This window comes from Microtus oregoni, unplaced genomic scaffold (genome assembly GCF_018167655.1).
Source record: "Microtus oregoni isolate MIOR12 unplaced genomic scaffold, Mior012 000001F_ref0000356, whole genome shotgun sequence".
Taxonomy (NCBI): Eukaryota; Metazoa; Chordata; class Mammalia; order Rodentia; family Cricetidae; genus Microtus; species Microtus oregoni.
Window position 1 is genome coordinate 86,175,001 of NW_024543060.1, and position 26,255 is coordinate 86,201,255.

The window sequence follows — 26,255 nt, forward strand, 5'->3', positions numbered from 1 at the left end:
GGCATGAATCAAGAAATTGGGAACAGGGGCTGGAGAGATGGCTCAGAAGTTTAGAGCATCGCCTGCTCTTCCAAAGGTCCTGAGTTCAATTCCCAGCAACCACATGGTGGCTCACAACCATCTGTAACGAGGTCTGGTGCCCTCTTCTGGCCTGCAGGCATACACACAGACAGAACATTGAATACATAATGAATAAATATTAAAAAAAAAGGAATTGGGAACAAACTATGACGCTATAGTCTTTAATATTGCTCATATGCAATTAAAAACAAAAACAAAAGCCAGCTGGTGTCTGGAAAGATGACTCAGAGCGTAAGAGCACCTTTTGTCATGGCTGATGACTTAAATTCAATCCCTGCGACCCACATGGTAGAAGGAGAGAACACACACACACACACACACACACACACACACACACACACAGAGAGAGAGAGAGAGAGAGAGAGAGAGAGAGAGAGAGAGAGAAGCCAGCAGCACTTACTAGTGCCCTTGATGAAGAAGCAGAAGCTGTGGCGTTTGGAATCTTTGCAGTGAAGACGTTCCCAGGCTGGTGGGAGCTCCTGTGGGCTGTTTGTCTGGGTGTCTGTGCAGCATACCAGTGTTGACTGCTGTCTTTCAGGGGAACACATGGGTGATGGAATTGAGAGTTGAACAAGATGCTCTTTTCAGGGAAGACCATCTTTATTTGAAAAAACAACTGACAGACTGTGGCTGTTCAGCTCGGGATATTTGGCAGACATTTTCTTGAAAACGATCATGCTGTTTCTTGGAGCAGATCTGCTAGTATCTGTTCCCTGTGATAAAATATGAACGTCTGAATTTTGGAGACTGTAGCTGTCACATGAACATGAGCGTTTGGTGTATGAGTGACAGTATTCACGGAAATATTGTTTAATTGTATGATTAAGTATTTCAATAATTGATGTATCCACACAGCGCGTTTTCCAGACAAGTGCTCAGTATTTCAAAATCTTTGTGAACCCAGCAGACCAATAGGCTCAAATGTAGGAAACCATCAGTGTGCGGTACAAGATTCTGTATGGCTACACACATTTAAGAAACTATCCAAGAAAAATGTAATTATCTAAAGAGGCCAGCTGGGGCTGGGGCAATGGCTCCGAGGACAGGGTGCCTGCTGTGCAAGCTTGAGGACCTGAGCAGAGATCTCTGGGTAAGAAGCCTGGTGGTAAGCACCTGCAGCCTAGTGTTGGGGTGGGAGGGAGCCAGAGACAGGAGGGTCCCCAGAGCTTGCTGCTCAGCCAGCCTAGCCAATGGACCCATGTTCAGTGAAAGAACTTGTGTTGATAAGGTTCAAAAGTAATAGAGGAGGACACAAGACTTTGACCTTTGGCCTCCGCATGCATGTGTGCACATGTGCACACACACCTGGACACCCACATGTATAGTCCAAACATGTGCTCACATACCGAACAGACAAACACACACATATGCACACACCCATAAATAAAAGAAAAAAGTCTCCTTGTGTGAGGCTGAGTTTTCCTTTTTTAATCAAAATAAAATGGGACAATAGACTGATGTGCCAGCAGGGACAGAAATGGGTTTTCCTTTATTAGGACAGACAGTAAATAAAGCCATGGCAGCCTCTAAATTCATGTTTTGGAAAATATTTTTATGTGTGTAAATTGTATTATTTCTGTTAATGTGCAATGATTTAATCTTAAAATGAGGTCAATATTAACTCAATTTCAGATACTATAAGTGTTGATGGTACTCTTTAGAGGGCCCTGATAATTTTGCAGATACTAGTAGTTTTTAGGAGTGGATAACAGTGTTGAGATCAAAGCTGAACTATGGTAGTTTACAGTGCTATTACATTTATTGCCATCTTCATGCTGTAGATTGTGGTAGCTTTTGAAAATTTATTAATTTTAGGCTTAGGCTTAGACTGTTTCTACTAATCACAAATTATTTCCCCTGTCAAAGTTTGAAGGATGAAGAAACTTTTAATATTTGATTTCCATTAGTGCTCTTTTCCTCAGACTGTATCTCTGAGAACAACTGCAAACCTTGAACACACATATGCATGCATGTACACACTCACACACACACTTTTTGGTCATTCTTTACCTGTCCTTAGATATTCTCTCCTCTTGTGGTATAGAGGATGTGAGTGATGAGTGCTTTTTTTTTTTTTTAAATGAGAATGAGAAATTGCCAGATACCCAGGAAAGGGCTGTCATAAAGAGCTTTAATTTGAAGACTAGGCAGATGTACTCCGCGCCAGTGTATCAGAACACTCCTACGTTAAATACATGAATGTGGCCCCTGGGAAGAAAACCTGAAAAACCTTTGGCACTTTTGCCTCTGTGGAGCAGAGTTTTCATTTGGGAAGGTCACTGTCAAGATGAGTGAGGTTTCTCGTTCATGAACTTAAATCCCACACAAGCTTCTGCTGGAGCACTGCTGAGAGCATTGGACAATCCCTTTTCCAAATGATGGTCAGCTTGACATCTCCTGATACTTCCAATAAAATTATGTGTCAAGGAAATTGAAAGGCGCTTCCCCAGGGATGACAGGTAGAGCAAGCTGCATGGATTTTTATGAGAAAAAACTGGCCATTTTTGTCATGAATGTTAATAAGAAATATCTGGGATCAAAGCTTTCCACACTGTTTCTCCTTCTGCACCCTCTTTCAGAACACCGTCCTTTTAATGTTGTTTGAGCAAATGTTTGTTTCTATTTTCCTTGGTCTTTAACTGATGGTCTAAACGGGAAAACATCCAAGCCTTTGATTTCATGACCAAGCTGAAATTCCTTGCGATTTGAGACTTTAGAACAGGTCATACTTCTAGGCCTGTCTGCACTGCTCTGGCTGCTGCTGGGAAGGAACTAGCAATTCTCCTTTGTGCAGATGCTGTTGTTTAAATGTCTGTCCCTGGAGATGGTGTCTTAGAAACGTAACCTCTGAGGTGTGTGCTAACAATGTCTCTCTGGGGTGACTTGAGTGATAAATGCCCCCTATAGGCTCATGTGTGTGCACACTTGGTCTTCAGTCGCTCGTGGTCTTTGGGAAGGTTTTGTAGAATATTGCTAGAGGAAGTGTGTTACTCGAGGTGGGCTTTGGCGCCTTCTATGTTGCCCACTTCCTGTTTGATCTCTGCGTACTCTCTGTGGGTGAAAGTATGGCTAGCCACCTTTCTGTTCCTGCTACCGTGCTTGCCCTGCCCATTGCCCTGCCTTCCCTTCCAGAGGGACTGTACCCCCTGCAACTGTAAGCCACGAGAAAGCCTGTCTTTCCTGAAGCTGCTTTCTGTCAAGGTATTTTTTAAATTAAAGCCACAGGGAAGTCATCAATACAAGCTCCTCTGAGAGATAATTGGCATTCGATGGGGTCACCAGGGTAGAGTCCTAATGCGGGCATTAGTGGCTTTGTATGAAACAAGCCTGAGCAGGTGCAGGCTCTTTCTATCTGGCCCTGTGACATTCTACAATGTTATAATGCATCAGGAAGCCCTCAGCAGTTGATGACACCCACCAAGGGTGGGGAGTCAAAGGAAGAGCAGTTCTCAACCTTCCTAATGCTGTAACCCTTTAATGCATTTCCTCATGTTGTAATGACCCAAATCATAACATTATTTTGTTGCCACTTTATAACTGTAATTTCGCTGCTGTTGTGAATCATAATGTAAATATCTGATATGTGAACCCCCCCTCCCAAAGGGGTTGTGACCCACAGGTTGAGAACCACTGGTCTAGTACAATGAACTAAGTATACTTTTATTCTCAGTTGCAGATGATTCATTATAGCAACAGAAAACAAAGCAACTAAACAGCACTAAGTGGGTTATGACATACTGGTATATCCTATGTTTTAGTACAGTTTCTTTGTTATCAATATTCCAAACCTCATAAGCTCATTTCTGTCTAAAGCCCCGGCTTTAGAATCAGAAGAGCCCATGGAGTGGGCACCACTTCCTTCTCCCAGGGTGAGGTGGTGGCTGTGAAAGCACCGTCCTGTGCCCTACAAGTGTGTAGCCTCGAGGGCAGGAGATGGAGCGAGGGACTGCGGTTAAACTGAAGCCAAGCTAGGCTCCTTGCTCTTCTTGCTCGCTTCTTTCTATAGCAAACGAAAAGCAATAACGTTAATCACAAAGGACGCCTTAGGAAGTAAGTAGACTACAATGCTGCAGATGTTTTAATGGCCCAGCAAACTCTTAGGAGTTTAATATTCCCAGCTTGTAGAGCTGCTTAACGAGTTAGTAAAAATAAATAAAATAAATAAATTTGGCCTCTACTATTTCTCTTGCCAAATCAATAAACTTCTGATGCCAATAGCTAGCTCGTGTTTACTAAGCACATCCTACTGGAGTAGAATGTCAGGGCCTGGGAGGTGGGGCTTTGGTTTGTATTGTTTGCTGCTCTATCCATGGCTCCTAGATTTCTGCCTGGCACGAAATAGATACCCAGCATGTATTTTTGAACAAATGGATCCTAATTTAATCATCAAAATCATTCATTTTGATGTGGTTAGAACTGTTATCATTCTCATTTTATAAAGAGATCGATAATTGCATTTCCTGAGATCATACAGCTAAAACATGACACAGGTGGGCTTTGAACTCTTCCCCCCTGTGTACAAATTCCTGAAAATTTGCTATACAAGTTGAATTTAAAAGCTTTCATTAACAACAGAAGAAAACATAATTAAATCGTTGAAGCTCTAAAAACTTATCAAATTAGAATTGAGTTCAAAGAAAAATGTCAACTGATTTAATCTGTAAAATATTTAATTTTTGTGCATGCAAGAAATGCTTGCATCCAGCACTGGGGAGGTAACTGTTGCTCAGTGGCAGAGCGCCTGCGTGAAGAGTCCAAGGCCCTAGGGAGCCGGCTGCTGCTCACTGGCTGAACCCCTGCCTGGAGTGTGCAAGGCCTGGGTGTGACCCCAGCACCAGAAGACAAAACAGCTTGTAGCCACCAGCTGTGCTTGTAGTAAATAGGTCATGACGTTTTTACTTATCGCCACTGGAAAGCATGGATTAAAAGATACCACTGGCAAAAGACAATTCCACATGCCTTTGTTTTTTATTCCCCAAAGAGGAAACTGTAACCAGTCCACAGACACCTGGGAAATTTTCATCCCCTCGTAAAAGTGAAATAACGCCTGTGGTTCAGCTGTCCATTAAAAGATCCCATCAGGTAGTTCTGTTATTGCTCCTTATGTGCCTGAGAGTTTTACCTGTGTGTGTATACCCACAGAGACCAAAAGAGGGCAACAGATCCCCTGGTACTGGAGTTAGCCATTGTGAGAACTGGGTACTGCAAGCAGGTCCTTTGTAGGAGCAGCAAGCACTCTTCATCTGTAATCTCTTCTAATTTCTCACCTAAAGGGTTCAGAAAGGCACAGAAAGGCACAATAACCTTAGCAAAGCACTGAAGACGAAACTTAATAATGAGATTCAGGGAAATTTATTTTCAAAAGGTACCTGTTGATGAAAATGAATACATGCCCCTCCCAGCAGGGTCAGCAGGGGAAAAAGAAGAAAGAGCTGTGGCTCCTACCCTGAAAGAAGCTATCACAGAAGAGTCCTGGGCGGTTGCCCCAAGGATGTGTCTGAAGAAACAACGTAGCAGATGAGACCAAAATCTTTTAAACCTTGGAATGGGTACAGTTGTTCTGCTGAAGCGGCCCGTGGTGGGCATGACAGTGGGTTTCCACTCAGGCCATATGCGTGTATAACTGAATGCAGTGTTGGAACCGAGTCCAGAAAAGGGCAGTGATTACTAATTAGCTAGAGACAGTCCATAAGATGTAGAAACCAAGCAGGTATGGAGGAGAAAGGGCGATTAAAGCACCGAGATCTTCACCTTCCACAATTTGTCCCATTCCTCCCTTTGACAAATAGAGAAATGATGTTTTTAAAAATGGATTAGTTGAGAAGTATGCTTTTGAAATTGTTAAAAGTGACGGCTGTTAAAAATCTAAACTAGAATATGTAATTTTCCAATCAGTGTGGAGGATCAAAGAAAAATTTACTGTTGCAAAGACACAAAACAATAGAAAAAGGGAAGAGGAGTAAACAGCTATTAAAGAATAGAAGAAAATTACATATTATGGGGCTGGATGGATGGATACTTGCTGTGCAAGCCTGGCAATTAGAGTTTCATCTCAGAACTCACAGAAAGGCAGAAGAGCACCGACTCCACAGAGTTGACCTTTGTACTTCACACGCAGGCTACGGCACATGTGTGCCCACATCAGCATCATCATACAAATATATTTTGGCAAAATATAAAATTATTGAGATTGCGTGGATCTGTTAGTGTTGGTCATTGGCAAGTGACGGAATTCTAACTCGGAGCAACTTGAACAAAAGCGGCGATTTTCTGATTGGCTTAGCAGAGGAGGGAAAGATAGGTAGAGACTAGGCTGGGGCTCAGTGAGACGAGACTGGATGCCTCAAGAATGCCTAGCCCATCTCTCTCAGCCTAAGTACTAAATTTATTTGATCCAATCTGCTGCTTTTTGTGCCCACTGCTGGAGCCAGGCACCTCCCTTGGCTGATAGCCAGGATCATGGATAGCACGGAAGCGCTCACAGAGAAAGGAAGGAACAGAGGAAGGGTCACCATGTCCCATGAGCATGGGGGTGATTGATGGTTTTCTTAGGAGAACTGAATTCTGCCACTCAAAGAAACAAGTCCAAGACCAGCATGACTCACATAGCAAAAACAGACCAGCCATTTTTATAAATAAGAAGGCCGAAGGTGAAGAAGACACACCAGGTGTGTAATATTAATGTCCTGAGTAGAACACAGGAGAAATGACTTGGGCTGGATCAAGAGGACATTTGATGTTGATGACAAGTATGGGCACAGTGTCACTGACAGCAATGTTGGTAAATAACACTGTGGCGTGACCAATGATATCAAACTGGTTCAGACAGAGAGAGGGGATAGGGTAAATGGAGGGAGAGAAGGAGAGAGAGCAAGCAAGCTAAAAGTTCCAGAACCTCTTGTCTCTGGATTCCCACCCTGACTCTTTTTGTAGCCATGTGACAACTTATTTAATATTTCCACGTGCTAATTTCCTACTCCATAAATTGAGTCAGTAATAGCACTTACCTTGAACTTGTCATATGCATGTGGGGGTGGGGGATAGTGTATGACTTAATTCACTAAAATACCATAATATGGCATCTGGCCGTTGGTAAATGGCCAGTCACATGCTCTATAAGTTATGGGAAGAAGGGGGAAAATTTCGGCTTCATGGGTAGTATTAACACAGTTTTCAGTTTATTAATGCGACATGTCTGCCAAACAACAAAAACTTCCTTAAGTTACAATCTGGAAACTGAGCCTCCGTAGCACACATTCTGAGAGCCTGTGGACAAAGCTAACTTTTTTATGAGCATCCGTGAACACGGATGAAGCCAGCCATGGCTAGACCACAATTCTTGGGATTCAGTCCAAAGAGGAAAGTTCAGAGTTCAAGGAGGTCTCTCGTGTGGGCCTCACCAGTCATCTCGAGGAGTCTCCTGTAACTGTTGGGGGCGAGAGCAAGAACAGGAGATGAACAAGGTACCTATCTTGGTCCTCCATCCCGGACGGTAGAAATGGCCTGGACCGAGGTTAATTGGATGCAGGGGTGAGGAGGTCTTAGACAATGGGCTGTTGTGGGTCAGACTGGCAGAACTTGAGAAATGGAATAGTGTTCATTGAAGATCCGGAGCAGTGGCGCTGCCAAAGACTTGGAGTAGGATAAGTTTGGCTGCAGGGGGTAGAAGTAGGGGGTTTTGCCTCTAATCTATTTGAGATCATGGAAATATTCATTCATTTATACTTTGATACATTTTTTTATTGAAAAAGACTATAGTTTTTTTTGGTTCTTATTTATTTTATTTTTCCATTCAACCCTCTCACTCCCCCAAGCTCTCCCCAGTCTTTTCCTTCTCCCTTCTCTCTCCCCCTCTCGTCTTCTCCCACCGCCACCCCTACCCCCAAGTGGACTCTAGCAATAAACAAAGGACGTTAAGCCTATATAGTTCACAAGCCTAGAGAAGCCAAATAACAAGGTGAACCCAAAGAAAAACATAAATAGATCCTCCCGGAAATTGGAAGCAAACAAGATCACTGGGAAAAAGACTAGTTTTTTTTATTGTGCCTCAGCGACTCTACTGGAACGTGGTTTAGAACGCCATGCTGTGTTTAAACGGTGTCACGACTAAAGGAGAGGGCCTACAGTGTGGAGTGCTGTTGGGGCATATGATGGGGACACCTACTTACCTTCTGAGGGTGGCTGAGGCTGTCAGAGTTTCTATAGGAAGTAGACACTTGTGAAATAACACACAAATGCGATCACTAGTAACAGTCCAAACCTTCCCTTGGTTTCAGGGCTGCTATAGTGTATTCCACGCTCAAGCTTCTCCAGGACTCAAAGGTTTTTAAAAAGAGAATGCCGGAGGACTCAGTGGGTCCCACCTCTTCGGGAACTTCTGTACGTATGCACATAATATCCTTGCAGTGCACATCACAGCACACAGTGTCCCGTAACTAAGGGCACAGCGGGAAGCTGATGAGCTATTGGGGTGAAGCCAAATGGTAAAGGAGAAGTAGCTGCAAGACCGGGGTCTGGGTCAAAGTCCCATTTATGCTCTTTATTGAGAGAGGCCCTTAAATTCTTTTCAAAAGTTTTGTGATCTCCTTTGTGAGCTGTTGAGGGTGGATACAGTCATCACCAAAGGCTCACTTAAATGAGATGTGTGGTTGTGGTGAGTCCTGATGTGGCCCCCACTAGCAGAGTGGGTTCCCAAGACCCACTCTTCCTTCCACCCTTGTGTATTACCTGGGTGTGGCAGCAAGGACACTCATCCTCTCTCCCACCTGGAGTTCCCCACTCTTAGCCGTCCCCATACACGGCTCTCACGTCTGCTGGGCAGCTGGTCACGAGCTGTGTCACTGGGCTGAGTGAGACTGTGTAATTTAACAACAGAAGATTGCTTAGGAATCTGAATAAAAGTATTCATCACGCAGAAGCTTCTAATGAAATCACTCATACTCAGCGAACTAATAACCCAGAATAGATGCCCAGTGCTGTATTTACCATTTTTCATCCCTGAAATGGAGGGTTTTGATAACATAGAAACTGCTGATAATATAATTAAAAACAAAACCAAAACAATTCCCTTGTTGCAAAGCTGTTTTATTAATTAAAATTTTTAGTTTATGTGTATAAGTGTTCATTTGCATATTAAATGCAGCGTGTGTGTGCGTTGCCAACCAAGGGCAGATGAAGTCATTGGATTCTGCTGAAGTTACAGGTGATTGTGAGCTGCCATGTAGCTGCTGGAAACCGAAGCCTGGTCCTCTGCCAGAGCAGCCAGTGCTCTTAACCTCTGAGCCATCTCTGGTTACATGCCAAGTTGTTTTTGCGTAATGGTATAGAGAGAAAAGACAGGTCAAAATGTGATATAATATGTTAATAGAGAGTTATGGAATTTAGGGTGATTTTACTTGTTTCTTTTGCATGTATCATGTTTTCTAGAATGTTCAGGAGCAACTTCTTAATTTACAATGTGATATTGTGGATTGCTTTTGGGTGCTCCTCTCAGTTCTTGCTTAGCCTTAGGCTGGAGTGCTCTCATTATCCAATGGGAAGCTAACCCTGTCGTTTTAATGTTCTTTAGACCACAGAAAGTAAAGATGATAACGAGTTTTTAGACCCCATTTCTCTGAATTCCCGGGAATATTTCAACATCCACCTTTGGCTGAGGTGCCGCTTGATGCTCGTGACTGCGTTTGTTGCACAGATTCGTGGTATCGGAGTCATGAAAGGTATTTTCTTAGCCAATGTCTTCAGTATGGTTCATTTGACATGGGGGACAGACTTGTATGGGGATATGTCTATGAGAATGCTCACAGCCTTCTAGCTTGCTCTCTTTCCAGAATTTAGAATACAGGTTGTAAAACAAAAACAGTGATAATTCATGGTGCTCTGTTCCAGAGCAAACAGCCCATTTGTTACTGATTTAAGTTTTCAAAAAATACAAGGAGATTGCAAAATACATTTGCGCAGCTCTTAGCATAGAGCTGATGAGCCACCTAAGTAGGGTTCCAATGCTGACCTGCCCCCTCCTTGCCAACACCCTCCCCCGACTTTGCTCAGTCTCTCCCATGACTCTTCCCTTTCCTCTTTGGAAGGCAGAGATAACATACGTCCCTGCCTGACTGATGGTGAGAGACGTCATAGTCTTAGATGACAGCCTGGCATCTATAAACAGAGGCTCCCACAGTGACTGATAGCGGTCTAGCTGTGTGCCTACCTATTTGCATGTCTCGATCTACCTTCCAGATGGAGTCATTTCATGTAATAACATTACTTTGATAGCATCAGACTAAACGAAAGCACTTTCACCCAAATGAGAACACTTCCCTGCTCCAGGTTTCATGGAAGCCCATTTGTTTTCCATCTGAATGTCCTCTCCTTCTTTGATCTTTGGGGACTCTATGTGCACACCCTTCTTGCTTTCTCCTGCATCTCGATGCTCGCCCTTGTCTGCCTTAGAGAATGACATGACGGACTGTCTGAGCCTCATCAATGAAGTGTGCACGGAGGCACAAAGTGCAGAGGACACGGAGTGCCTGGCCGAGTTCCTGATGCAAGCCGTGATCCTGGGTCTGCAGGAGAAACACTTAAAGGCAGACATCATCAGAAACCTTCAGGTAACGGAGACAGGGTAGCATACACATGTGTGTTTAGGGAACATCCCAGTTGGATCGAAAGGAGGGGATCCTCAACCCTAATGAATGTGTGTGCACCTGTCACCATGGCCACAGCTCCGCAATGAACTGGAAAACACAAACAGAATTGTGTTTTCTCAATAGGAAATCATCCATTTGCTGGGAGGAAGTGAGTTCCTTTCTCCTCGATCTTGGCTGACTCTGGCAAGAAGCTTCGTTCTAATGGATGACTTAACCAAAGCTGAAAAATTCAAGGAAGGGGCTTCGAAAGAGGACAAATTAATTTTCTTGAATCAAGCACACAACATCCTCATTGCCCAGGTGGGAATGCTTTCAGTGGCCATGAACTTGGGAATGTACTTTTCTATTTTTTCTTCTCCCTCACTGTGACACTGAAGCCACTGTTTCTCTCCTAGATGCTAAATTTTGGAGAGACAATTGAATTCCCTCTCTCAGAAGCTGACTATGCAAATCCACTGCAGCCTTTGAAAAATATCTACCTTCCTCACGTCATGTTACTGGCCAAAATAAAACTGAGAATTGGTAAGAACATTGAAACATCTACCTTCCTAGAGTATCATAGGCATTATTTTGTTTGTTTTGTTTTGTTGGCGGTGGTGTTTTGAGAGAGAGTTTCTCAGTGTAACAGCCCTTAGCTGTCCCAGAAGTAGCTCTTGTAGACCAGGCTGGCCTCGAACTCACAGAGATCTGCCTACCTCTGCCTCACGATTTCTGGGATTAAAGGCATGCTCCACCATTGCCCTGCTACTATAGGTGTTTAAATTGACTTTTCAAGTAGCATATCATAACTTGAAGGATCAGTCTGATGAATGCCCAGGCTCTGCATGCTTAAATAGGTTTGGATTACTTACCACACACTAGATTCTGTGGTACAAGGATGATCTTCGTGTACAGATCAAGTGTGAGGTTGACTGCAGTAGTCATAATATGTGAAGCGTTCTGCTGTGGACTGTTGCATTTTATTCAGCTACCAGTCTCTGTAACAACATTATTCCCACAGTCTACTTTATTGAAAAAAATCATGGACACCCAGAGTGTGGGTGCATTCCTAAATAATAAACCACTTTTTTTTTGTTCTCTAAACCACAACTAGTTATTTTACATTCATGTCAAACTGAGGAAGGTTTTTGGGAGGCGTATAGAACAGTATATTATGTCTTCTGGTTGTCCCTGATGCCGCTAAGTGCCTGTATCTCTAAAAACAATGCCCATGAAAAAGCATTATCTTAATTGTGCAGATGATAATGGCATGATTTGTCCCAAAGCCTAGTAACCTGCATCATTTTAAGCAACAAATTTGTGTCCTGTAAATGTGGGAATTGCCAAAGTCTTTGTGTTCTTGAGAGTCAAGGTGTCTTGAAGATGTAGTTTCCACGTCTCACCACAATGCATGCTAAGTAAGCAGTGGCCCTTCTGCTAAGACCACCTTGAACACCAGGTGCCGTGGTTGTTTTAGGCAGTGTAAAGAAAGGTGCGCAGGTCTGCTGTGCTCTACCGGTTAGCCCCTTTGGGAAACCTCTCTAAACAGCCCGGGTACAAAGCCAGTTGTCCTGTCCTGACGCTGGTAGCAGCTCTCTGTTGTAGTCGGCACCTTCTAGGACCCTTCTGCCTTCTCTACCAGAAGCTGCTCACCAAGAGAATCAGTAGTAGGACTGGACTGGCAAAGGGAGGCCAGCGAGCATATGCTTTCCCAAATTTTCTCCTTATCTCTTTCTCCTCCTTTGATCCTTTCTCAGTAGCATCACTGACGCATGAGTTTCAGTACATACATCCCTCTCCCTTGGAAGTCTCCTATCTGATGGAGTTAGCACAACTAGCTGGCCTCTGAGACTCCTTGCAGCTCAGCCAGTGACCACACACAAGCGATTTCCCCTATATTCTGAGCCCACAGTTTATCTGTATTATTAGGACATTTGAGTTCTGTGTGAGCTCAAAGCACTGCATGTGCAAAAATCAAATCTGCTCTCGGCTTTTCTGACTCACTAATCTTGAAGATCTGTCACCACTCAATGACAATACTGTTGCTTCTTGGTAGACGCACTTGAAGCTGAACAGCTTGCTTTCTGCTATATTATATTAAATACAGCCTTTAAAAACAAAACCACAAGCCGCTTTTCTGTCAAAACAAAGTCAGTTCCACAACAGTTTTTTCTTTCGAGTTGGTGTTTTCTGGGAGAAGGCACATTTCAACATTATGAAGCCCAAACTCTCCCGCAGCTAGCTTCACGACAGTGTCTCTTTATAGTCTAGATTGCATTGCACATTTGGCTACTTCCTCTTTTTATTCTTTGTGATAGCCTCTGAAAGGTAATAGCATGCTTTAAGGTTATATTTATGAAACAGAAGTGGGTGAAATTGTCACCCACTGACCTACAAGACAACCATGTTGTCTGGGTAGTTTCCTGGGACCTTTCCAAGATCTAGACGGACCAGATCTCTCTTCTGCTCCCATAGTGCCCTGCAGTTTTTCTTCCTGTGACCAGCCTCATGATATTTGAACTACTTGCCTTGCTGTTTCTATTCTTAGTTAATCAACAGTACTGTGTTGTAGTTTAGGGTGTGGGCCATGGGGCCAGGCTTAGGTTCAAATCATGATCATGTGACCTTGGGTGTAATGTTGCCCACTCAGAGCTGTGAATCACAGTGCAGTTCATGTGGGGTTCACGAGATGGTACCTGACATGTAGGAACCATTTAACAGTCCTATCTCTTTTTTTCTCATTTATATCTAGTACTCAAACATATAGAAAATATTTTTTGATAAATGTCAGTCTTTGATGCCATATAGAATGGTGTTTCTTCCATTCAGTAATCCTTCCATACGGTCATTAAAGATGAGCGCTCCCATGTAGTGTGGCATGTAGCCCTTGCCTGTAAGGAGCTTTCTTACCCAGTTATGATGACAGATTACGTAATGAGTAACCAGTGCTTGTAATAGAAAAAACTATTAATATATGCAAGTTTATTAATACCAAACAACATACAACTTCCAGATGTTTCTCTCGTAAGGCCTCTTCTTGAATACATGGAGCTGTCTCTGAGTCTTTGCTGGCCTCTGGGACCCTATTCCTCACACTGTGTTGTCATGTCCAGCCTTGATAAAAGGGGAGGTGCTTAGTCTTACTGCAACTTGATATATCATGTTTTGTTGGTACTCATGGGAGGCCTGACTGCCCTTTCTGAAGAGAAAGGAAGGAGTAGATGGGTCGGGGAGGCACAAACCAGAGGTGACGGGGGAGGGACTGAGAGCAGAGGAGGGAGAGGAAACTGGCATCGGGATGTAAAATAATAAATAAATATTAAAATTACTTTGGGAACAAACAAGGAACATGGAGGTTGTTTTAGAAGCACCATGAAAAGTTGAGAACTTTTGGAGACTATTGTTGTTTTAAAAAGAAGACAGCACATTGGAGATTGCTCAGAGCTCAGTTTACTGTTTTAGCTCCCTGACGAATTGGATATGTGGCTCTCTAGAGCATTCTTGCTACCCGGAACTGTGACAACCCATAGCATTACGGTGAGATTAGTCCCTTGTCTTAGTGGCTTGCTCCAATTGCTGAAGGCTTCACTGTTTTGCCCCCACCCAACTGTTTTGCTTTCAGGACACACGTTGTCCAAGCAGGTGTATTCCAGCAGCAAAAAGAAGGACGTCACAAGGTGGTTGCCTGCTCTTCACCTCTTTGAGATGGCCTTGAAGCTCTGCAAGGGGGCAGCTGCCGAGGAGCACGAGGTGGAAGCTGAGATGCTGTTTCAGAAAGGTAGGTGGAGCTTGGCCACAGAACTGTGACAAAGCTAGTGGAGCCGTGGTGTTATTAATAACCAACTTCCTGTTTGTGAAAACAAGAGCTTTGTAAGACACCAGCACTCTCTGTCTCCGCGTCTGAGGAAAGCCTCTCATTAAGTTATAACTAGAAAAAAAGGTACGACTAATTGATATTTTCGTATAAAGCTTAATGTTTGGTTCAAGAAAATGTCAACTTCAGCCACTTGGCCGCACATCATGTGGCTGGAGAGACTACTCAGCAGTTTTCCCACTGCTAAGTGTGTAAAGCTCCTCTAGAGGACCTGAGTCAAGTTCCCAGCACCCACGTTAGGGGAGTCACCACCCGTAACCCCAGCTCCATGGGATCCAGCGAAGTCTTCCGGCCTCTGTGGGTGCCTTCTCTCGTGCTCACATACACCCACACAGATACACGTACACATAATTTAAAAATAAAAATCTAGGCCTAGAGAGATCACTCAGAAGTTGAGATCACTGACTTCTCTTCCAGAGGACTCAGGTTCGATTCCCAGCATGAATACAGCTGCAACTTCAATTTCAGGGGATCCAATGCCCTCCTTTGGCCTTTCAGGTACTAGCCATACACATGATACACAGACATACATGCAGGAAAACTCATCTGTACACATAAAAGAAGATATTAAAAACAGAAATAAATCTTTAAAAACACATACTTGTTAAATAATAATAAGACAAATTGAACTTACTAATTAAAAAATAATTAAATGAGAACAATAAATTAGCATTTTATATTATTTCATTACCTAGTTAGACATTTTGGTTAATTTCTCTAAGTAAGGTATAGCATAAATTAAAATTTAATAACTGTAGAATACCTGCCTTAGAATTTAAAGACAGTGCATTCATGGAAGTTCACCATGGCCATTTTTACCACAGGAAAACCAAAGCATAACAATTATTGTCCTTTACTGATCTATACAAGCAGCATGAGAGTTAGCATCTCACACACCAGGAGCTGTTAAATGAGCATGCCCCGAGGGGAGCTCTGTCGTCCCCACCCCCCCTCCACCCCGCCCTTTCCCTCCTGCTATGCAAAAGCTGTGGATCTTATTCTTGGTGAGGATAGGACTTTGCTTTCCTGGCATTTCTACTGCAGGACAGCTCTCTCAGTTCTTGTGCCAGAAGGATGGAAACCACCATGGTTGCCATGGTTGCTGGGAGCCAAGGGATGGGTAGGCACTAGCATCATTTCTAAGTATTTTCAAGCATTTGCTGTTTTGTTTTTTAAGGATTTATTTTTCATTAAGTTCATTATTTTTTTGTTTGTTTTTTGGCTTTTTGAGACAGGGTGTTTGTACCCCTGGCTGCCCTGGAACTCACTCTATAGATCAGGCTCTCCTACTCATTTGCCTCTGCCTCCCTGAGTGTTGGGATTAAAGGCATGTGCTATCACCTCTTGACTTTTGTTAAACTTATTTTTAAAACTTAAAAGCTTGGCTGGAGAGATGGCTCAGCCATCAAAGGCTAGGCTTATACCAGTATAAATATATAACTTAAAAAATTTGATAAAAATTATATATATTTCAGTACAGTGTAATGCTTTCATATATATATATATATATATATAAAATCAGCACCTCTGTTTCCCATACTTCAGCAACTGGTGCTCCACTTTAGACCTCATGAATGGAGCTTTTTCAGATTCATGAGCTGATGTAAGCAACATCATGCAGTGTTTACCTTCCTGTGCTTAGCTTCTTTTGCTTAACATAGTGTCCCATGTTCATATGTGCAAATGGCAACATTTCTTTCATTTTATGCTAGATAATATTCCTGTGTGTGCATATCACTTTGAAAAAAATCCATTTAACCTCAAAGAGTACTCAGACTTATTCTGTCTTTGTGTTATGAATATTGCTGCAATGAACATAAGGATACAGCTGAGCCTATATATATATATGTATATATTTGTAAAACAGACAAGAGCAAGAGAGAAAGGGATGGTAGAGGAGAGGAATCACAAAGTAAAGGGACAGAGGAAAGGAAGCTGTAATGCCAGTGGTGCTGGGAAGCAAAGGAAAGCATTTCAGACATTCCTGGGGAAGGAAGCGGTAATTCGTTCATCCTCAGCTTCTCTTCCATCAAGGAGTGATGGACAGACAAGCAGAGGACAGCAGGCCAGCTTCCAGGGTTTGTAGAATGAAGCATCTGCGCTTCCGTCATAAATCACAGAAAAGGGGGAACCATGCTCATGCATGTTACTTCTTCTTGCAGGCAGAATAGAGCGTCAAATCCTGAAGGAAGAGAAATCTCCAATTTCTCAAGTAGAGAGTTTTTTCGAAGCTATTCAAATAAGCCTGAAAAATGATCAGAACTCAGGGTAATGGAGACCATTTAATTCTTGTAGAACTTTTCCTGTGTGGTCTGAGCTCTGTGTAGTAGGGCACGCAAGATTCAAGAAAGGTATGAGGGGTTGGGGATGTAGCTCAGTGGTAGAGCGCTTGCCTAGCAAGTGTGAGGCCCTGGGTTCAGTCCTCAGCTTTGGGGGAAAAATACCAAAGTACCAAAGAAAGGGGTGAATGAGAGACCTGGTCACGGCAGGGTTCATGCACTGGGGCTAACCCAGACAGCAGGTTTACCTACCTGCTTCTCAAGCTTGTTGCTTCTGGCTCTGACCTAAGGCGGCCTTTACAGGAAAGTCGGGGGATGCTCCCATCTGTCATAGTGGCCTTCTAGGCTGCCAGCTGGCTCTCACCTAGACCCAGGTCTCCTGTCAATATCAAGACTATGGGGTATTCCTCTGGACTAGTTTACAACTAGAAGAACCTACCATGAATGTTAAAGAGTTTAGAAGGATTTATTTACATGGTCTCTGTAGCCATCCATACTAATAGCCTACTTAAGTCAGTTAAAAAATGACCACAATATTGATGGGAAGCCACTGTTGTTAGGCCAGGACTGAAAGAGACTTCAATTAATGCCTTTAATAGATTATATCTAGATCTGAGCATTACTGCCTTCTGAGGTGGTCTCTGTCTATTTCCATTTCCATTAGTGTAGGAGAGTAGACAGACACCTGTATTCAAGGATGGCTTCTTTTACTATGACTTCTTTAGTGACTGCTTCACTGGAATGTTCCAGAAAGGTCTTGCTAAGCTTTACAGCGGTCATAGCCCAGGATGTTGCCAGCATAAGCCCAGATAGAATGCTGAACTTTCTCAAGAGCTTCTCCTTTCTGAGGAAGATCCTACTAGCTGCAGCCTCAGGATGCATAGGTTAAGAGAAGAACACTTGTCTGTCCTTCCTGTTTACTCTCCCCGACCTTGTTGGCGAAAAGTACAACGAGATCCTCCAAGAGACCACCGAGGCTGAGTGTAATGTCCTTTCATTTTAGGTTGATCAAAGACTCCTACCTAGAAATTGCCCTGGTGTATTTCCATCTGAAGAAGCCAAGGAAGAGAGTGTCAGCGACCCCATCAACACTCAAGGTAACAGCTGTGTTCAGGGGGATCGGAAACCTTTGATCATTTGCAGTGATTCTGCACTGTGGAAATAATGAGGCATTTTCCTAGATGACTTGGAGACATCAGCTCATTACTTTATAGTCATATGTATCACCATTAATAAAAACCCAGAGACAGAAATTGGGATCCAACCCAAAGGTCAGAAAAGCAAAACAGCCAGCTACTGGCTCTTAACGTCTGCCTCAGTCCAAAATGGCGATCCTGCCTCCAGGAATCTCAGAATGAGCCTGAGCCTGTGAGCTGTCTCCTCTTGTTTTATAATCCTCTCTAGGGCAGGGATTAAAGGTGTGCACCACTTTCTATGACAAACTAGCGTGGCTACTGGGATTAAAGGTGTGTGTCCCCACTGCCTGGTCTGTAAGGCTGGCCAGTGTGGCTGTTTTCCTCTCTGAACATCAGGCAAGCTTTGTTCAAATACAAATGAAATAGCCCGACAATCACAGTTGTAGTCACCTCTTGGGAACCTTTTGGTAGAACTCTGGAAATTGATTTCATGTTGGTGTTTCTGCTTGTAAAAATGCTGGTTATGTAAATACACAAAGGCAATGGTTAGGCATGCTCGGGAGAATATAGGAATGGACACACAGTAATGTTGAAGCTAATATGGCCTGTCGGTGTCATTCACATCTTACAGATGTATCAAGCATCGGCTGTGATAAAGGCGATCTTCTAGAAGGTGCTGAGTCAGTGCTGAGACAAGCTGGTGGAGGGAGACAGGCCGTATGGCCGCAGACATGGAAAATCAGAAGGGAGTGAGGGAGAAAGAGGGGCTGAGCAGGGCTCTTAGTAGTGAAACTCACGAGGAAATTATTTGGGCTGCTGGGGTGGCTCGTAAAGGTGGCACTTTGGTGTGATGTCATGATGGGAGGCGTCGGATAAGGCGCGAGTTGTGCAGACTCCCAGGAGGATTCAGTACCCACAGCAGTGCCTGGGAACTAACGTGCAGACACATCTCCCCAAGTCTTGCTGAAGGCAGATAATGACTTGTCACTTAGGAAGTGGACTTGGGGTTTGGGGTTCCCAGCAGCCTCCCAGGTTCGGATGATCTGCATAGGTGCTCTGTAGTACCAAAGATTCTGACCGAGGAAGATCCTGAGGAAAGAAATAAGGCAGGTTGCTTTGAATGACATGATTATTGTTGGGTTGTAGTAAATGTTCATATTTTCCTCACCAAATGATCATTGACCCTGCAAGATCTTTTCAGAAAACAGTGGGATCCAAATGTTAAAAATCCAATCTTAAAAATTTTAGCACTTTTTATCAATTCTTTGTGGATCTCATATCATGTATCTCGATTCCACTCATTTTCCCATCCCTCTGAACCCATCCCCCAAGATTTTTTTTTTAATTTTTGTTTATTTGTTTGTTTTCAGATAAAGTCTCTCCACGTAGCCCTGGGTGTCCTGTAGACCAGGCTGGCCTTGAACTCACAGAGCTCCACCTGCCTCTGCCTCCCAAATGCTGGGATTGAAGGCACACACCACTGCAACTGTTTCAAACCTCTAATTTTTGAGATGTCATAAGCATGACTTAAAGCTTTAGGCAAATATAATTAATTCGTCAATCAAATTATTTATATGCTAGCTGTATTAGGTAGGTATCACCATTTAAAAAATAAAAATGATTATAAGCTAGGACAGGTTGCTCTGGGGGTATGATAAAAATGCTTATTACCAGTTAGAGAAAAGCATGAGTGTGGTTTCTATAGAGAACAGTGCTGGCGTGAATCTCATTACTTTCTCGGCCTGTTCAGGAGACGTGATTGTAATTATGAATGTGAAATAGGGTTTGCAGAAAAAAATGCTATAATTCCATAAAATTTGACATAGCAAATACTTTAACAAAATATAAACTTACTAGAGTCATAGAAAATAGCCCAAAATGAACAAAAACACCCTTCCAGGTATATTTGCACTCTTGAAATACAGCATTTGATGTTTGTCTTAGTAGAAATAACACAAAATCCCTTAAAAATCAGCAGGAACCGGGCCACTGAGCTGGGTCAGTCAGTCAAGGCTCTTGCCACCAAGCCAGACTCCCATGATGCTCCTGGTAGGAGAGGACCAATTAGAGCAAGTAGTCCTGTGGCCTCCTTACATGTGTCCCCGAAATAAGCCAATAAAATGTGATGAAAATAAGCAATAGTATCTTTTCACTCTATGGTGTGCAAACAGGACAGGCTTGGCCTTGGATCTCAGCCTGATGTCCCAGAGTGACTTCCGAAGCCTCGCTTCCCCACCTCTGATACGGAGATGGCTATTCGTATCTTTTAGTGTGGCTAGGAGCGCAAAGTATTGAGCATGATGTATTAGGTACCGTTAGCTTCACGTAACTCAACACAACCTCTGTATTCTTCATTAAGTATTTTATATGTAGTAGATTACCCAATAATTATTAGTTAAGTCTAATGAACTATTTGGAGCATTCATTCATTCATTCACTCGCACGAGGCATGCCTTTCCTGCAGGGTCCAGAGTCTAGCAAGGGAAAGACACCATAGAATGGCACCTTGATAAGGATGCAAACACAGTATGCCAAGGTGGAGATGCCGGACACACTGATTCTCTTTTGTGGGCATACTGTAGAAGACTTCACAGATGAGAAAGTTTAGAAGAGGAATGGGAAAAAGATCAGTTGCAGCAGCTTTCATCTCTACAAATTCTAGACACAGGTCTCCCACTGGATGTACGATGTGCAAATATTCCCCTCCCCCCAGCTGGTGGCTTGTGGTGTTTAGAGACACAGATTTGAGTTGTTATGAAGTTCCAGGATGAGCTTGCCCTTTTTCAGCGATTGTGTTTGGAGTGGCATGCGAAGATCTTTAGAACCCATTGATCTTCGAGCCCACCTTTACGAAGGTTTCGTTCTCTGTCGCTGTAGCTCTGGGTGAGAGCTCGGGTTTCAGAACACATGCCCTCCAACGCCACGATTCATCTTCGGAATTCTTTTGTACTTGCAAACCTTCACATCTTTTTGCACATCTTCCAGTCTGCCTCCCAGTTTTCAAAATGAAAACGGAATTGGATCTTTTGAGGAATTCTGTTGAAGCTACAGTACAATCTGGTGACAGCTTGTCTTAACAATATTACATTATAGTATAGAAATGGAATTGATTTGCACATATTGTTGAGTTTTAAATCCCATGGCCTCACTGACTGTGTTTGTTGATTTTAATAGTGTGCATGTATATGTGTGCACATATGTATATGTGTGTAGATGTGTGTGTGTGTGTCCTGGGATTTCTTGTCTATAGGATCACATCTTTTACAAGTAAATATGTTTTTTTTAATGTTTCTATTTCCAATCATTCCCAGGCTTCTCCTTTTCTTCTCTGGTCTGATCACATGGACTGTGCAATGTTGATACTCCCCCCCCCCCCCCATCTAAAATAGTAAACCCACAATGTTCTTTCTCCAGCCCATTTTTTTAAAAAGTCTATTTTGAGCCCAAGTCCAACCTCCTCAGGAATGTTTTCTTCTCCATTAAAAGTAGCTACTTTCTCCAGTGTTTGCATTGCTAATTGTTCTCACCTTACTCTGGATTCTTCCATTCATGGCTGTCAGTCTTTCTTCCAGATTTGCAGTAAGCAAACTGCTCAGGCTTAGTAGGGTAGTCATTGCTATGCTAAAGCCCACATGGTTCCCAGTAGGGTCTTATCTTGGACATAATGTACAGTTCAGATGCCCACGGGGAAGTCTCTCCTGGTGTCCTTTTCATTTGTGTAGGCTGGCACATCAGATCATTGTACCCCATGACTCAGCGTCCTTAGTATCCAGAACCTTACCCCCTCCCCATGAGTCCTGCAGCCAGAGACAAACCATTGGCACGCTTCATGTTGCTGCATTTAATTCTCTAGTTTGCTTCCAAATTAAAGAAATAATCAAAAAATTAGAACTTAGGGGTCTAATTACTTAATTTTTGTTCGTTTGTTTTTAGAGACAGGACTTCTCTATGTAGCCCTGGCTGTCCTAGAACTCACTCTTTAGACCAGGCTGACATTGAACTCAAGAGATCCACCTGCCTCTACCTCTATGGGGATTAAAGGCCTGTGTCGCCATACGTGGTCTAATTACTTAAAATTTTAAAAATGGACTTAAAATTTATTTACTTCAGTTATCATTAAAAGTATTAGTTACTGTATTTGCTGTATTTATTTTTGTAGCATTAAATTTCTTGGGTCTAAGAATTGAATGTATTTGTATATGTAAAAACTGTCCCTTGTAGTTTCCTTCCTACTGTTACACTGAGTTATGAAATCCCTTTAGCATTTTTCATAATAGTAACCTAATATCCAATCACTGAGTTACTCAGGAGATGGAGACAGGGACTCTTGAGTTTAGGGCCTGCAGGACTTTGAGACCCATGTCAAAACAACAGAAAAACAGGACAAATTTAATTATTATCATTCCTGGTCTGTTTGTCCACAATATATTCAGTGTTAATAACCTTTACTAAAATGGAATTTGACATCAGTTAAAGAGATAATTTTATCAAAGTATTTAATAAATCATGTAAACTCACTATAGAAAAATTAGGAAAAGATAAATATTCTTAAGACTTGGTATAATATTTGCTTACATAGACAGTAATGTATGCACATTTTAAAAAGTAGGATCATACTTGCAATTTTTAAATTTTAAGCCTATAGTTTTCTTTTTTGTTGTTGTTGTTTTTTTGTTTTGTTTTGTTTTTTCGAGACAGGGTTTCTCTGTGGTTTTGGAGCCTGTCCTGGAACTAGCTCTTGTAGACCAGGCTGGTCTCGAACTCACAGAGATCCGCCTGCCTCTGCCTCCCGAGTGCTGGGATTAAAGGCGTGCGCCACCACCGCCCGGCTATAGTTTTCTTTTTGATATACTTTAAATATCTTCTCATGGCAGTAACATGCTGTCCTTTGTGATGGCTCCATATCATTCCATCAGCATGCCATCCAGAGAAGATGAGGTTTGCCATGAGACCCTGAGTCCTCTCTACCCTGAAATGCTCTCTATTTACTATTTTAGCCTTTTTCCAGAAGGCACAGTTCTATTAAAGAACCAATCGCAAGTCGATTTGAGATGTACACCTCACTAGCCTGGATTGCAATCCGAGCTGCTGCGCAGGTTAGTGTGTGCATGTTGACTCTCCCTGTTGTCTGTGTCCCCCACTGTTGGCTCTCCCTGTTGTCTGTGTCCCCCACTGTTGTCTCTCCCTGTTGTCTGTGTCCCCCATTGCTGGCTCTCCCTGCTGTCTGTGTCCCCCACTGTTGGCTCTCCCTGTTGTCTGTGTCCCCCACTGTTCTCTCTCCCTGTTGTCTGTGTCCCCCATTGCTGGCTCTCCCTGCTGTCTGTGTCCCCCACTGTTGGCTCTCCCATTGTCTGTGTCCCCCATTGCTGGCTCTCCCTGTTGTCTGTGTCCCCCACTGTTGTCTCTCCCTGTTGTCTGTGTCCCCCATTGCTGGCTCTCCCTGCTGTCTGTGTCCCCCACTGTTGACTCTCCCATTGTCTGTGTCCCCCACTGTTGACTCCCCCATTGTCTGTGTCCCCCATTGCTGATTCCCCCTGTGCCCTCCACCTATCAGCTTGCATAGCAGCACAATGGATCTGCTTGAGAGAAAGAAGTTACACTTGGTGAGGGATCTTTATCTGCCATGTCATTTTGGAAACTTTACAGGTAGTCTCTACACATGTGTAGCATTTAGAATCTCTAGAAACCAGATACAACTGTTTCCATTGTCCCTTAATGAAATATTGGATATACATGTGTACCTGGCTGACATTTTGGCAAATGCGTTTCACAGCCGGATGATGTAACTCATTTAAAGTGACTTATGCGTTAATTAAATCATCAAAGCTAACCAACTGGTTTGACTGTGCTGCGCATTCCACATGTGAGCAAGGGATCACATGCTCTTTTTTCATATGGTGATCTTTTTCTTCCAATGTATATCAAATATTATTTTATGAATTCATGTCTTCATGTTTATTGTTTATTGTCTCTGTCTATATTGTACTGTATTAGAACAGCAGACATTGGATAATTCATGTTCAGCATGGATCTACCAATTCATAGTTTTTGAGGCTGGTAGGTTCAAGACCAAGGGCCAGGTCATGACCTTCTTGCTCTATCATTGCTTGGCAGAAGGTGGAAGGGCAGAAACAGATATCAAATGGGAAGACAGCTTTTCGTGTAAGAAGGAGCTTATTCTGTAACTACTCTCTCAACCCACGCCTCAGGGCTGAGCTCTCTTGACTTAATCATCTACTGAAATGTTCCCCTCCCCCCTGGTGTCACTATGGGGATCAAATGCTCAGCACACGTACTTAGAGGGACACAGTCAAACCGTAGCCTATGCTAACACAGAATAGATGAATTCTAGTGTGTTCATTCTAGGTCAGTGAAGCTGTGCTGGCAATCAACCTCATGATCGGAAAGAAGAATGCCAGGACTGACAAAGTCAACCACATGGTGTTGCCAAACATTCCAGAGTTTGCCATCGTGGATCTTTTCTCTTCGTATACAGATTATTTACTCGGTATGTTTGGATGGCTACAGAGTCTTCTCTGTGTAACATGCAACCAACTCTAAGACTTCAATGTTATGGTTCATTGACCTTTTGCTTTGAGGAGATGATGGTTTGTGGAGTCTCCAGGATCCCAGGGCCAGTTGCCAAAATAGGGTATACTCAGTTCTCTACCTGAGCATACATGTTACTCAGCTGGCTGCTGTGTGTCAGGGCCCTGGGGATGGCATGACCTTATGTTGTTTGTCTTAACATATATGTGTGTCAGAAGTTAACCTTTTGTTTGAGGGAGTTTCTGTGATCCTCTGGCCCAAAACATTCACCAACTTATACTTTCCAAGGACTCTCTAGTCTTCATTAGTATTTCACATTTGTGTGTCTGAGTGTGTGCATTTAAGTGTGTCATCCATTCATTAAGAGCAGGATCTGCACTTTTTTATTTTATCTACAAGAGAGCACACCATCACTTGCACACCCTAGGCATTCAATCTATGAAATGAACTGATGAACGCCAGGTGAATAGAGTTTAAGATTGACTTTACTGCCGTCTTTTATCTGTGGTGGACGCAACAGGAATGTACTTAACATTCATTTTTGCATTTTTTCATCCACTTGTCCAAAATGTTTAGTGAATGTTTCTGATATTCTAAGCCCTGAAACAGGTGCCAAACAAGGAGTGAGGGGGCGCTGAATGTTTCAGTGAGACTGATGTCTGTGTTATTGGTTTGTTTGGTTTTTGGTGTGAATGAAACTCCCTTGAATCCAACCAGGTGGCAGTGGCCCCCCTCACAGCCCTGGGGACCAGCCTTCTCTGCTGAAGGGTCACTTTTCAGAGATGCTCTCGCATCTCACGTCATTGTCCTTCAAGATCCTTGTATATGATTCAGTGGCCAAGACTTTCTGGCGTAACAATGTTTTTCTGGAGGTCACATGTTGATTCGAGAGCTTTCTTTATTGAAACTTTATTCTTAAACCTTTATTGATCTCATGCCTGGTTCAAGTTTGCTATCTCGGGCTTCTGGGTCATTACCCACACCTGTATCTGGGCTCTCCCATCTCCTTGGCATCATAAGATGAATTCACTAGAGACAATGCCTCTGGCCCTGCCAGAGAAGTTTAACAACCTGAAACTGGTCATATTTCTCATGCTTTCAGAGATGAGATCTTCTGAGATCTTCTTCTATCATATTAATTTTGGGTGATGGGTCTACTTTATTCTACTCCTTTCTGTGTGGTGTTCACTTTTAGGGATAACATATTAGGCTCATCTAAGATGGCCCGAGCATCCCTCAGGGACTCACAGCTAAGAACATCTTTATTCTTCTCCCGTGCTCTGCTATGGGCTGCAGATGGGGCTTGGACCTGCTCCGTGAGCATCTGCTATGTGCTCCAGCCTGCAGAGTGCTCATGGCTGCCCACAGCCTGCTCCACTCAGCAGATTACCAGGGCAAGAGCCAGAGGTCAGATCACACAGGCTTCCGAAGGCCTCTCTTACCAACTTATCCTACTGCTCATAGCCGTGCTCAGTGTGAGCAGGGCAGGGACATGTGCTCTGCCTGCAGATGGGTGAGATGTCTGTGAATGTTCACTGGATAACCATCTACACTAATACTCACCAAGGGCAGTCAGTGTCTAGAGGTTCCTGAGAAGAATCATGAGCGTCTGTACAGAAAGACAGGGAGAGTTGTTGCCATGGATGCACAATGGAGGACGGTATTCTCTCAACCAACCGATATCAGTTGGTCCAGTTGAGCCATTTTCATCTTC

General features: G+C 43.2%; 1 protein-coding gene across 1 annotated transcript in view; it reads left to right on the forward strand.

The window, feature by feature from the left end:
- Window positions 1–26,255, forward strand: part of Cfap54 (cilia and flagella associated protein 54) — a 249,963-nt gene that overhangs the window by 166,967 nt on the left and 56,741 nt on the right. The window contains exons 52-61 of the mRNA XM_041669797.1: window positions 8,358–8,460; window positions 9,650–9,797; window positions 10,528–10,685; window positions 10,848–11,024; window positions 11,120–11,246; window positions 14,326–14,481; window positions 16,740–16,845; window positions 17,860–17,953; window positions 22,990–23,088; window positions 24,359–24,500. Coding sequence (XP_041525731.1) covers window positions 8,358–8,460; window positions 9,650–9,797; window positions 10,528–10,685; window positions 10,848–11,024; window positions 11,120–11,246; window positions 14,326–14,481; window positions 16,740–16,845; window positions 17,860–17,953; window positions 22,990–23,088; window positions 24,359–24,500 — 1,310 coding nt within the window. The remainder of the gene's footprint in view (window positions 1–8,357; window positions 8,461–9,649; window positions 9,798–10,527; window positions 10,686–10,847; window positions 11,025–11,119; window positions 11,247–14,325; window positions 14,482–16,739; window positions 16,846–17,859; window positions 17,954–22,989; window positions 23,089–24,358; window positions 24,501–26,255) is intronic.